The sequence below is a fragment of the Lipotes vexillifer genome, unplaced genomic scaffold (genome assembly GCF_000442215.2).
Source record: "Lipotes vexillifer unplaced genomic scaffold, Lipotes_vexillifer_v1.1 scaffold236, whole genome shotgun sequence".
Taxonomy (NCBI): Eukaryota; Metazoa; Chordata; class Mammalia; order Artiodactyla; family Lipotidae; genus Lipotes; species Lipotes vexillifer.
The window spans coordinates 2,030,385-2,044,374 of record NW_006773295.1 but is presented as its reverse complement, the minus strand read 5'-3'; the positions used below and the strand labels follow the sequence as shown (position 1 = coordinate 2,044,374).

General features: G+C 52.9%; 1 protein-coding gene across 1 annotated transcript in view; it reads right to left on the bottom strand.

Moving 5' to 3' along the window:
- The window catches only part of SSH1 (slingshot protein phosphatase 1), a 57,341-nt gene extending 43,536 nt beyond the window's left edge, over window positions 1-13,805 (bottom strand). The window contains exons 1-2 of the mRNA XM_007448233.1: window positions 13,737-13,805; window positions 8,941-8,981 (exon numbers count right to left, since the gene is read on the bottom strand). Coding sequence (XP_007448295.1) covers window positions 8,941-8,981; window positions 13,737-13,805 — 110 coding nt within the window. The remainder of the gene's footprint in view (window positions 1-8,940; window positions 8,982-13,736) is intronic.
- Between the last annotated feature and the right edge of the window lie 185 nt (window positions 13,806-13,990).

Genomic DNA, 13,990 nt, shown 5'->3' with positions numbered 1-13,990 from the left:
ACGACGCTTCGCCTGGTACCAGGCTCAGTGTAACTTGGAGGGAAACAGGTCAGGCATTGGCTGTTTTATCCCTTGGGTTCCACTCAGTTGACCTTTTGGTCTTTGGTCTGGGGGGGAACACGGTCAGGAAGGCGGCAGAAGGGACTCTCGCTTCCCACCATCTATGAAAATAACGGTGCCCTGTGTCTGGCAAGAACCAGACACTACACACTGTACAAGACGCCCTCCCAGCCTCATACAAGCCCCCTGAACTGAGGAGGACCCTTCCTGTTTCGGGGAGGGCAGGGGGCTGGCCCGAGGTCACAGTCACACAGGCGGTCAGGGGGTGGGTACAGACGCGACCCAGCAGCCCACCCCGTCGAGGCACAGCCAACGGCACGATTCCGTAATTTACACGGCGGTCTGGGCATTGCTGATCCTCTCCCCGCACGGCGGGGCAGGACGGCCGGGGGGTGCTCTCATCAGCACATTGCCTCTGCCGCGCGAGTGGGGACCATCGCCAGGGCTTTCCACACCCCAGAGTGGGAGCCTTGTGGGCCAGACGCGTGGTCTTGCCCCCAGCCCCATCACTCAGCACGCCCTGCAAGTGGCTACTCCTGACTTCGATTAATCCTCTTTGATGAATCCTGTTTTCTTCCTGCAGCCTTCCTCAAAACAGAAAGACTTCCGTGGATATCCTCCTAGTCTTAGGAATTTCCCACTACACTGCCCAGATCCAGGGTATCTGACCACAGCACGACATATGCCAAGGATGAACTCTAAAGGCGGGAGTCCCTTCTGTTCAGACGGCCGCCGCCGTGCGTGTGGCCCTGCTCCGGGGTGAAGCGTGCCTGGCTTGATGCTCACTGAAGGGGAAGTGGGTCCGAGCAGAGGGTCCACTTCCTCTCAGCAGCCACACCAGTTCCCTCCATCTCAGCGTGACTTGGCGAGATGCCCCACACAGGGCTAACCTTGCTCTCAGCCTGAGAAGAAAGGAGAAACTCTGGACAGCCTGTTAGAAAGCTACCGAGAATGGTTAGAAGTGTTAACAAGGTAACACAGAACTAGACTGGTGGGTGTGAGTGAGGACTCTCCTTCTTGCATTTGGAAGCCATAATCTAATCTCATCTCTTCACTTTACAAAGGAGGCAGTGGGGGCCCAGAGACCTTTAGTGACTGGCCTAAGGTTGCAGAGCAGATGACACATCGTAGGACAGAACCTAGGTTTTCTGACTCCCACTCACAGCTTTGCTCCATTCACCACGAGGGTGATCGGGTACCACGATCACCCAGGAAGAAAGAGCTCACATGAACGAGCATTCTTGGTGTGCACACAGGCACCCCTGGTGTGCAAACACGCTCCCCTGGTTTGTACACAGGCTCCCCTGGTGTGTACACATGCTCCCCTGGTATGCAAACACGCTCCCCTGGTGTGCTAAGTGCACAGGAAGAATGAGACCAGGGCTTCCAGGCATTCTTTTTTTTTTTTTTTTTTGCGGTACGCGGGTCTCTCAGTGTTGTGGCCTCTCCCGTTGCAGAGCACAGGCTCCGGACATGCAGGCTCAGCGGCCATGGCTCACAGGCCCAGCTGCTCCGCAGCATGTGGAATCTTCCCGGACCGGGGCACGAACCCGTGTCCCCTGCATCGGCCGGCGGACACTCAACCACTGCGTCACCAGGGAAGCCCCCAGGCTTCTTTTGAAGTCTAAGCACTGGTATTTCAAAAGTTTAATGAAACCTACTAGACTGAGCAAAATCCATTTTAAGTTAACCTTAATAACTTTAATTACGTTCCAACAGAATCAAATTAACTCTTCACCTCTGTTCTCACGTGTCCCCATTCTAGGATGAGTTTTCTAACGACAACAAAAAAATATTTAACACATACTGAAGGCGAATTCTGATTTTAAAATCAAACGTTCCAACAAACTGCCAGGAAGAATACCGGAGTTAAACCGAAAGGGAATGGTACAACGGCCCCAGGACGTTACACGTGTGTGCACCCCAGTGTTTCAGGTTGGGAGTCGACAGGGGGTAGCCACGCGGGTGGGGACAGGAAGGGATGAGCTGAACACAAACCTGCAGGTGCCCTGTGGGGACAGGAGCAGCAAGGAAGGGACACAGGTTTCTGAGTCACAGCGACCTGCATCTAAACCCTGACTCCGGCCCCTGGGAACTGCAGTTTCCTACAATGAGGCAGGCACCTTGTGGGGGTGACAGAAACGAGACAAGCTGCATCCAGTTCCCAGCCCAGTGCCTGCACCTACAGGGCCCCCGCTGAACGGGAGCCACGAGGAGCACCCCTCACCCTCCCCTGCTACCCGTCCAGGCGACTGCATGGGAAGGGGCAACGAGTACAAGTCTCACTCTAGGTCAAGGTCAGGGAGCTCACAGGACAGGGCACACCGCTCACGGTGCGGCCCCTGGGGTTCAGGCCAGAAGGGAGGAGGGCAAAGCCATGGGAGGCAGGCTTGCGGAGATGGCTCTCGAAGTTTGGGGCTCAGAGCACAGGCTTTGGAGTCAGAGACTGGGAGCATGAGGGTCCTGGCTCCATCACTTCCTACTAACTGAAGTTAGGCCAGCTACCTCCCTGAGGCTTTGTCTTCTCATCCAGAGAATGGGAACAGAAGTGGTGCCTTCCTTACACAGACTAAATAAAACAACGTCCACGAGGCAACTCACAGAGCAGAGCACGTTTGAAGGCCTCACTTCCACAGCCTCCGTCCCTAGTTGACTTTTCCTCCTCAGCACCTGCTAACACACTTAATGTACCTGTTCATCTTACCTACTGTCTTGTCTCCCCCAACAGAATGTCAGCCACAAGGGCAGGGATTTCTGTGCTCTGTTCACTGCTATATTCTCAGCTCCTAGGACAGTGCTTGGCACACAGTAAGTGCTCAGTAAGGATTTGGTGAATGAATGGCTTGTAAGCAGATTAGGACGGGGGTGCTGAGACTGCGCTAATAGCACCTGTATTGCCAAACTGCAGGGGGAAATCGCAGGAAAAATTTCTCTGTCCTTTGCTTCCTGTGTGTTGTCCAAGACCACTCTGAGTTCCTCACCATGAGACAGAACTTGGAAAATTCAATTTACAAGACCTTGATGGCCCATCCAGGGCACACCAGGCACCGGGAGAGGTGACGGGAGAGGCGGGCAAGGCTCTGTCCTTAGGGTGGGCTCATGGTCAAGTGGGCAGGCGCCCTGGGCAGTGGTTCAAGGCCTCGTGCTCAGAAGGGCTCCGAGCTTGGTTAATGCTCTGCTGTTGCCACCTTGAAATTCTTCATCACTTTTTCAAAAGTGGATCCACAATTTTCATTTTGCACTGGGCTCCACAAATTATATAGCTGATCCTCCTAGCAGAGAACGTATGTACTTCGGTAAATACTACACAACAAGTCCCAAGTCTCAAGGAAATACTGAGGAGAGATAAACGCCTGTGGGGAAAAAAAGGAAGAGTCAGAAGTGACCACAGGAAGCGACCTGAAGGAGGCAGAGGCGGGGCATTTGTCGAACGTCTGTGACGCCGCAGGTTATTTTGCCCATTGGAAAATGAGGCCTGCCCAGATCATATGACAGCCAGGTGAGGTGACAGATGACAGAGGTGGAAGCCAAACCCAGGCCTGTCCCTCCCCAAGCCCAAAGCTCATGGAAAAAATGTCTGAGGGTCACTGGAGGTGTTATTGCAGAGGTCAATATGCAACATGGGGCAAACACAAGAGATGCCAAGCCTCCAGGTGTGAAGGAGCGTACGGGTGCTGAGTGGAGAACATGACGGTCTCTGGCATGTGGTCGACTCCTGCCGGCTCCCTGGGGCTCCTGGCCTCTTCCCACCAGCCAGTGATGCCTTTATATAAGTGATGCCTTTACACCCTGCCACATCTATAACACTGTACAGAAACCTACTCGGTTACATGTCTTGTTTTCTCTGCATTAGACTGGGGCATCTCAAGAACTCCCACGGACTGAGACTGGTAGGCAGATTCTGAGGTTGCCCAGGACCTCAGGCCTTGGGGCAGGCACCCTGGATGAGCCCCCTATGCTGAGTGTGCTGGGACCAGGGAACAGGATGGGAGAGCTGCTCCCTTCATTAGGTTATACCCTGTGGCAAAGGTGATGGGATGGTCCCTCTCCTGATGGCATTCCCTGATGGCATCAGATTCTCCTGTCGGCCTTGAAGCAAGCCACCAGCCGTGGAATCTACAGCTGCAAGAGAACGCATTCTGCCAAGAACCAGTGTGAGCCTGGAAGAGGACCCAAGCCACAGATGAGATCCCGGCCCTGGCTAACACCTTGACTGCAGCCACGTGGACACAGCTCAACCCAGCAGAGGACACAGCTCAACCACGTCCGGGTTACTGGCCCACAGGAGCTGTGAGGGAATAACCGTGTATCGTTCTGGACCACTGAGTTTGGAGTAGCTTGTTACACAGCAGCAGACAGCTGATACAGCGGCCTGCTGCACAGAGCCTGGATGCCGCAAATGCTCGACACCTCTTGCCAGGACTTAAATGGACAGACTCTCAACAGTCACAGTCAAGTCTTGACGGCTAAGAAACCATCAAGAAAGGCAGAGAGAAACCTCAAAGGGTGGACAGGCCTCGAATAAGAGGTTGTGAATAAAGATTGGGAAGTGTGATCTGAAGAGCAAGGACACGCCAACCACCACCCCTTCCTGACGCTGTCGGGGAGGGAGAAAAGCTTATATGGAGAGCGGGGTCCTCTGGGGATTTCCACGTCAAGACCGCAAGGAGGAGAGGGTAGAGGGAAAGGCAGAGGTGTAAGGGAGTTCACAGTTTACCACTGAAACCAGATAAAACAGAGAAGACAAAGTCCTGCTGCTTTGGCCCAAACGTTTGCTTGGGCAAGTAAGAAAAGAAATTAAAAGAACGCTAATGATTATTTTCACGCGCTTGACTTGAAATACTGGATTAAAACCCCCCCCCCCAAAAACAAAACAGCAGGGCTTCCCTGGTGGCGCAGTGGTTGAGGGTCCGCCTGCCGATGCAGGGGACGCGGGTTCGTGCCCTGGTCCGGGGAGATCCCACAGGCCGCGGAGCGGCTGGGCCCGTGAGCCATGGCCGCTGAACCTGCACGTCCGGAGCCTGTGCTCTGCAACGGGAGAGGCCACAACAGTGAGAGGCCCACTTACCGCAAAAAAAAAAACCCAAAAAAACAAAAAAAAAAGCAAAACATTCACTCCTGATCCACACTCTGGAAACAACACAACCATATTCCCTTCCCAGGGCCCTGCCTGGCACACAACCACTTACGCCTCATGCCAGACTGAGGCGACTCCCAGGACGGTGAGGGAGCCAGGAGCTGCTGCCAGCAGGGCATAAGCTCACCAATTCCCACAGTCTGAACAGCGCAGCTTCCCAAAGGGGATCGCTGGAGGCCGGCAGCCATCTGCACACGCAGAGAGCAGGACAGAGGGAGCGAGAGCTGGGTCTACGGCTCTGCGTCACTCAGCTTCCCTCTGGACAGGCGATAAGCAGGTCTCGAGATGTCCGACGGAAGGCCTTCGGAGAAACCATCCGGATAACAATAAAGATTCTGCAGAAGGTGCGTTCCTGTTTACATCTTACAGGGATGTCACTGGGTAAAGGATGCAGGCTGGTCCAAGTCACAGGACAGCCACGGGGGTGGCCCTTCTCAGCCCCACACAGTGGACGCGGCACCTTCTGGGGGTCAGAGCCTCTACTTCTGGGCTGTGAACCTAACACTGATAGGAACACCATCCTCTGAAGACCAAACATAGCCACTGTCCTCCACGCCCATTGTGGACCTGGCTCTGTGCAAGGAGCCCCACACAAAGTATTCGCCAACCCTGAAAGGTCATAGCTTTATCCATTTTACAGATGGAAGAACAGAGACCCACAGAGGCACAGTAACTCCCAGATGCATGCTGGCACCTCTACTAGTGCAGAAGCCAGGCTCCGAGCCTAGATCTGCCTGACTCCAAAGCCCACGTCTTTCCTCGACACATCTTTCTTACACATGAATGCAATTCGCTGCAGAATCAAAACAAAGTTAATATGTTTAAACTGCTGAAGTGCTACGTGCAGGCAGAGAACTAAGACCCTGTCACTAAGATGTCACCAACAGTTAGGGACGAGACAAAAACACAGGTACCTGCCAGGGAAGGCAGGTATGGTACCCAGCACAGAGAGAAACCAAGAGCCCCCTGCCAAGGAGAGGGAAGCCACAGAGGTTTGGGATGGGAGCATGCTGAGCTGGCCATGAGGACTGTGGCCAACTGGAAAGGGAACTGGCTTAGAGAAAGAGCCTGGTCAGGGAGCAGGGTTAGGACTGAAAAATGGCACATTCATTTGATGAAAGGCCAGTGACAAGGGTGAAGGAGGAAAAGAGCGTGGCGACCAGGGGGAATAAGCACGGGCGTCCCTCTGACAGTGGGGATGATAAACTGACGCAGAGCAATGGGTTGATGGGTGGCCCCTCAGTGGATCAGGGGAGGTACAAGGACCTGACTGATGGTGCCACCAGGGGGGGACAGGGGAGGAAAAGGGCAGGTGAGACAGAAGATCCAACCCACGGATTCAGCAATTTACTGGCTACACGTGGGTCTAAGATCACTTCTTGGAGGACCCGAAAGATGAAACTGTCAATTAAGGGTAGACAAAGGGGCAAGGAGAGAGGAATATCCTGCGGGCCTCCCCAGTTTCTCTCCCTCCCCAGCACCCTTCAGAAGCCAAATCAGGCCAGATTAACTTCAGGATGAATGTGAAGCAAAGAGAAATCTCTCCCCAACACTCCTCCCCAAGACGACCAACCAATGAGGGACCATTCCGCACATTTTTTTTTCTCTAGGAGAAGCTTAGAGAGCACAGGCCTGAAAATGCAAATCCACACGCAGATGCCAATGAGTTTCAGTCAAAGCTTACACCAGGACAGCAGGACTTCTCTTGTTTGGTTCGGAGGGTTAGAAACCAGGACGGTGTCCACTGCCTAAAACGGGGCGTGGACATCAAGGTGAAGGAAGAGGGGAGGAAAGGGGAGCCTGTGAGGATGGGCTCAGAGACCAGGTTCCCCCCCCAGCCCAGGTCTCCCAGAGCTCACGATGGCACTGGGGACCCACTGAGAGCAGCACAGAGGGACTCACGGTGGTCACCAGGGCGATCTGACTTCCTAGGAGGCACCATCACAAGTCAGCAGGGCTCTTGGGTTCTCGCCCTGCTGCGGCCTCTACCCACCTGGGCGAGCTCAGCAAGTTCCCACGCCTGTACGTGCAACACACCTGCTCAACTGAACCACGAAACTGGTCCCCGGAAAGGTGGTGTCCTATGACAAACTCAGGTGTTGCGGGCAACGGAGGCCCCGCTTCGAAGGCAACCTTGGGCCTCGGATTCCTCACCTGCGACCTGGGGGGAATACCCCACCTTCTGCGGTCGTTGTGAGGGTTAAATTTGGCAACGCATAGAGCTGCCATCACTCCCCTTTGTACTGTCCTCTCCAGCTCCAAGCTGTGAAGAGAAAGGGGCCTTTTATTGGCCAGCAGCACATACACATTTTCCTACCACTGCTATTTGTAACTTCTTTATTAATGGAAACAATTCAAAACGCTATGCTGTCAGTTCAGGAAGGGCAATTAAAAAACGAAAGACCATCTAAGTGAGAGGCTTAAATGCCATCTCTGGGGCAAGAGGCCTGGAAGAAAAGGATCGGCTTGAGGGGCAGAAGAGTCCAAGTCCATGTAAGGGCTGCTGAGGAGCTGGGGGCGCGGGGATGGGGCCCCACGAGGCGGGCAGCAGGCCCTCCGCCCCGCTCTCCCTCCCCCACAGTCTCCAGAGCAGACTCCACTCCTCCCCTCCCCCCCTCCCCCACTTGGGAATCCAGCTGATTCTAGCCTTCGAGACTCTCAGCAACCCACACCCACAGTCTGAAGAGCAAACGTGTCACTGCCGCTGTTCCTCCCTCCAGCATAACGTGAAAACGAGGACCCACAATTGTAATAAGACAACTATTTCTCTAAACATATGAGCTTTAGAAAAAATGGTGCCTCCCTTCCCTCAAACACACAGAAAACTTCAAAGACAGGCGAGGCAGAGCACTACCACTTCCGCGGGTGAGTTGAACCAGGATAGCCTGCTCTCGGTAATGAACGGCTGACCCCAGTTTCTGAACACGTATTTCCTTTTCCAATTAATTTTCCTCCTCCTCCCAAGATGAAACAGACATTAAAAAAAAAAAAAATCCTTTAAATTCTGTATAATTCCTTTTTTTTAATCTAGATGTTTACTTTTTTACACTCTAAGAGCCAGAGTTTAAGACGAGTTCTTTGGTGCAGAAGAATACATTGTATAATGAAGTGCTAAATCTTCGGTAAACCAACAAAACACCCAATTTTTGGCAAAGAAAAACAAACGTGCTTTTGGTGTCTACTTGTGAATACAGTAACCGAGGACTACAAGCTTGAGAAACTTCTCAAATGAGTATACGTAAAGATTTCGCACTGGCACACACGCACGCGCGCACGCACACACACACACACACACACACAACACCTTGAATTAATAAACTGAGGGGTTGAATGTCTGTTTCAAATCAGCAATGTACTTACCTCAAAAGGAATTACCTTCCCAAAAGCGGGATGGAAAAGTGAGAACATATTAAAATGATTATTTTCTTTAGAGCAGAAGTAAAATCTGGAAGGAAGTTTATAAAGATACTCATCATCACGATAAAGCCAGGGGGGTGGAATACCGGCAATTATTTTTTTTTTCTTCTCTAAATGTTACATAATGTTATTAAAGCTGTTTACAGTTAAACGTCTAGATCACTTGTAAAGCTCTCCTTCTGTCTATGTGTTCTGGATCGTTTTTAAAGCACTACTAAAAAGCTGGTGTAGTCTTTCTCGAGGGTCCTCCCTTTTGGAAAGGCACAGGAGTATTTCTTACCTGCTTGGAAGAAAGACTTCAGGGCGAAAACACTAAGTCTGCTTACCTGTGGTTTAACTTGCGATCTTCATCGCTGCCAGCCTCCAACTGCAGAGAAAGAAAGAGAATGTCACAGCCCAGATGCCGCTATCGACAAGCCTCAGACACAAGGCTCACATTTTCTGCTCTGGTGTCTGCAAAAGATACAGATGTCCAGGAAACCTGGTTCCTTCCAAAGAGCCGCACCCTCTCCTTACCAATCCTGCTCTGCTGCTCCCCTGAGTAATTTCCGCGGAGGAATTTTCAGGTTTCCTGAGGTTTCCCCACATGCCTTCCAAGGCATCGCAGATGGATGCCTGCTAACAGAGCGCTCCCGGCCGGCGCTGCTACTCCACACGCTTGTTCAGCCCTGAGCTCTCCATTTTCCAGGGCTGCTTTGGAGCATATCCTGTTTTTCTGTTTTAAGGGGAGGGGGCGATGTCTTAAGAGGCTGTTTCCTCCCTTCAAGCTAGGCAACAGCTGAGTGATCAACACCATTTTAAGCCACAACACACAAGTTAAAAAATAAATAAATAAAACCACCACCACCACCACCATTCCAAGCAAGTCTTTCTTAATGGAAGGTGGCCAGGATCAGGCTGTCTGTGGGTCATGAAGCTCTTGGTGGTTCTCAAAAAGGCTTAAAGTTTAATATAAAACTTTCTAGGCTATTGGTTTATTTATAGACATGAAAGAAAGGGACATTTAATATTTCCTAAATGTTACAAGGCCAAGAGGGTTAGAGGCTCCAAGAGTAACCACGATTTAAGCCCTGACTGCAATTTTTCTTCTCTTTTTTTTTTCTTTCAAGGAGAAAACTTAAATGAGAAGAAAACACACGTCCCAACAACTCTGCACTGCTGGCACTTGGCATGTTTTGTATGTTACACAGAGGAGCCCATTGAATGGGAAAGAGAGAAACCTGGAAAGCAGTGATGGCTGGAGGAGATGCAAGGCTGACTGAGGACAGAAACCAGACAGAAGCCAGCGGTGGTGGGAAAAGGGTTATGGAGATCACGTAGAGAGAGGTCTGGGCAGCAGGGGACACACGCCACAGGTGGCAGTTTCACCAAGAAATGAGTCCAGCAGAGGGTCCTGGTCCTACGCTGTCATTAGATCATGTATGTAACGCACTGGGCAGAGGCAGAGACCATCAGTTAGTTCTCACACTCCCTACCCAACAACAAAGGAGAAGTGGAGACTTCGGGGACAGCTCTGCTGACCACAGGGCCACCAACTTCGGTGCCGAAGTGAAACATACACAAAACAACTCACACAACCACAGGAACAAACTTAGAAGAGACTGCTGGGTCTAACCCAGTGGTTCTCAACTGGGGGTAACTGATCTCAGTAGGGGACGCCAGGCAAGGCTGGAGCCTTTTTTGGGAGGATGCTACTGGCATCTAGTGGGTAGAGGTCAGAGTGCTGCTACACTTCCTCCAACACACAGGACGGGCCCCTGCCACAGACGGCTCACCCAACATCGGCAATGCTGAGGCTGAGCAACCCTGATCCAACCCCGCCACCTCAAAGGGACTGGAGATCTGCCCATGAAAATTAGTCACCTTGAACATCTGTCAAAAACCACAACGTAAAAAAAAAAAAAAAAAAAAAAAATCACAACATTACAACCCATTCCTGAGAGCTGCTGCTTTACCTATTCTTGGGCTCTCTGCCTGTTCTCACAAAAGAATGAGACAAGATTAACAATAAAATGACATAAATGAGATAATTAAAGATTGTGGGGAGGAGCTTCCCTGGTAGCGCAGTGGTTGAGAGTCCGCCTGCCGATGCAGGGGACACAGGTTCGTGCCCAGGTCCGGGAAGATCCCACATGCCGCGGAGCTGCTGGGCCCGTGAGCCATGGCCGCTGAGCCTGCATGTCCGGAGCCTGTGCTCCGCAACGGGAGAGGCAACAACAGTGAGACGCCTGCGTACCACAAAAAAAAAAAAGACTGCGGGGGAAGGAACAAAACTTAAAAAGAGGGAAGCACTGCTTTGCAGGTCAGGATGTGACTTCCCTTAGTTCCCACGCCGTGCAGCAGGACCACGGGCTGGGGAAGGAAAGAAATGCCCTGAGTGTCTCTGACTCAACGAAGGATGCACATTTTGAGGAGTAAGGAAATGATGGGGGGCGGGGGGATACAGACTTCAAAATCATTTAATTCTCGCTCACTCTGAGATTCTCAGGATGAAAGGCAACACAAGGTCAGTTATTCCAGAGAAGAAAGCCAAAGAACACACGTTAGAGGGAAGCCAGCCCTTTCAGATGAGCTGAGGCCCAGAGAAGGGAAGTAACCTAAGGAAGGTCGGACCAGAGGCACAGCTGGTCTGGCCCACGTCTCCTGATCCTGTGCACACACGCCTACTCTCTCTGTTCCTTCTCGCATCTTTGTGCCTCGCCCAACATGGAAGAAAGCCTCACCTTCCAGGGAACATCCCAGCCTCTGCTGGCTCCCTGGGCAACTAATGCCGCTGATTTACTCAAGTTGAATAAAAGCTGGTTGAGTTTTCTTCTTATTTTGGAGGTCACTGGCATTTGGTGAAAATAAGGCTTTCTATAATCATTTAAAATGTGCCTAGTGGAAACAACCCCAATGTCCAACAAAATGTACATCCACACCATAGAATATTACTCGGCCATAAAAAAGGAATGAGGTCCTGACACGTGCTGCAACATGGATGAGCCTTGAAAACATGATGGTGAGTGAAATAAGCCTGACACAAAAGGCCACACAGTGTATGATTCCACTTACATGAAATGCCCAGAATAAGCAAATACATAGAGACAGAAAGTACATTAGTGGTTGCCTAGAGTTGGTTACAGCAGGGCAGGGGTGGTGGGAGGGAGGCTGTGGGTGATGGCTAAGGGGTGTGAGGTTTCTTTTGGGGGTGATGAAAATGTTCTGGAATTCATGGTTATGCTTGTACAACCTTGTGCGTAAAAACCACTGAATTGTACACTTTACAATGGTGGATTTATGGTATGTGAATTCTATCTCAGCTAAAAAATGAAATAATAAAATGAAAAAGTTTAAATGTGTCTAAAGCAGAAATAGATCAGGTGCCAAGCAACGCAGGGAATGTGGGGTTTAGAATCAGAGACCTAGGCTGAGAGGCTCTTTGTCTAACCTCTTCCTGGAGCTGAACTCTTCACTCATTTTTGAGAAGGGACCATGAGATTAAGTGCAGAAAAGTACTTTGTAAACTGCAAGACAGCAGTAGTAGAAATGATGTAGGGGAACAGATGTCTCTGTGGGGAGGCCAGAAGCTACTGCAGACTCCTCAGCTGCAGGCTACTGGCCACCGTGCAGAGCAGGGACTGTTAGAATCTTCTGTCTGTAGACAAGATAACTCATTAATGGCTTCTCCTTGAGAGAAGGGGGCTGTGAGGTTCAACCCTGCAGCCACTCTCAGAGTGCCAGTCCCAGCAAAACAGGCTGAAGAGCTTCCCCACCAGGAGCTGGTGGGACAGGCAGGGCTGTTAAACCGCAAACAGGTCCTCTTCTCTCACAAACAAACACACACAAACCTTTCCATGTTATCAGTCAACTTCCCCCCAGGGAGAAGGGGCCTGAATTGCCCAGATGCTGGCGGGGCCACTTCCTGGGCCTGCAGGGCCCCTCCTCCAGCCTCCTCTCCCTTCCCTAAACAGCTCCCTGCCGCCTCCTCCTGCCTGCTGTGTCTGCAGGTCAGCACTCGGTCCGACCACAGATGTGAGTTTAGACCCAACTTGGTTCTACTGCTCGGAGGCCCGAGGCCCAGACTAGCACAGTCCAACCCAACTGTGCACTCAGAGGACCAATTCCTCAGTAACCCCAGAGCAAGAAGGCGCCAGTCCAGGACAGTCTGGGTCACATGCATACGCACAGAAACCCGCACAGCGCAAAGATGCACTTTCAGCCCCAGAAAGCACTGGTGCAATCCCAGCAACCCCAGAATCGGCCGCAGCCACACAGCCAGATGCACATAAACATGCAGCCCCGAAAGATATCACAGCAAGAAAATCCCAGACTCAGCTGCACACAAAGACATGACACACAGTCACCCAGCACCCTGAGCTCACACAGCCACTGTCACACGGTGACGCCGGCCCCAGAGAGGCACGGCCACTCACACCCAGAGCCAGAACTCCAGGGGCGTGCAGTCAGGGGAAACAATCTCACAACCCACAGGGGCACCCGGAAGCCTCTCCCCCAGCATCACACAGGCACGGTTCCCAGGGGACGGGCCAGATTCACGCACAGGGAGAGGCACACACAGGCTGGCATACAGATGCATACATTCAGCCGGGCACACAGGGAAAGGGCCGAGACAAGCCACAGGGTCCTGAATCTTAGAACCAACATCTTAGGCAGTTACCCAGTCAGGAGTCCCGGTCCCACGTCCAGTATCCCGCACAGTCACCCCCGGACGAGAGACACTGTCACACACTCACGGTCACCCCCCAGACGGCGCTCAAATTCACAAGTCACCCACAGATGGGGGTCCCACACACACGAAGTCACCCCCAGATGGGGGTCACACACACCGTCTCATGCACACTTACCCCCAAACAGGGGTCACACAGTCACCCCCAGACGAGGGTCACACCTGCACACACAGTCTCACTGCACAGTCACCCCCAAACAGGGGTCACACCCGCTCACAGCCTCCCGCACAGTCACCCCAGTCCAGCTGCCAAGGCTGGGTCGTCCGGCTGCGGCCCCGCAGGCCAAGGACCCCTTGAAGCTGCCCTGGCGCAGCCCCGGGCGCCCCGCACTCGCGGCCCAGGCCTGGCGCGGCGGCTGCTCGGCCAGGCCGGGGCGCGGGCCCGGGGCTCACCTCGCTGTTGCTGGCGGAGGAGGAGGCGGCACTGGGCGTGGGCGAGCGCTGCAGGGTCACCAGGGCCATGGCTGCGGCGCGGCGCGCGGGCGCCGCCAAAACCTCGGACTAGAGCCGCAGCCGCCACCGCCGCCGCCGCCCGGGCCGGGCCCAGGGCGCTCCAGGAGCCGCTCACGGACGGCCGGGCCGAGCCGGGCCGAGCCGGGCCGGGCCCGCCCCTCCCTCCCGGCGTCTGTCGCCCCCCCCCCCCCCCC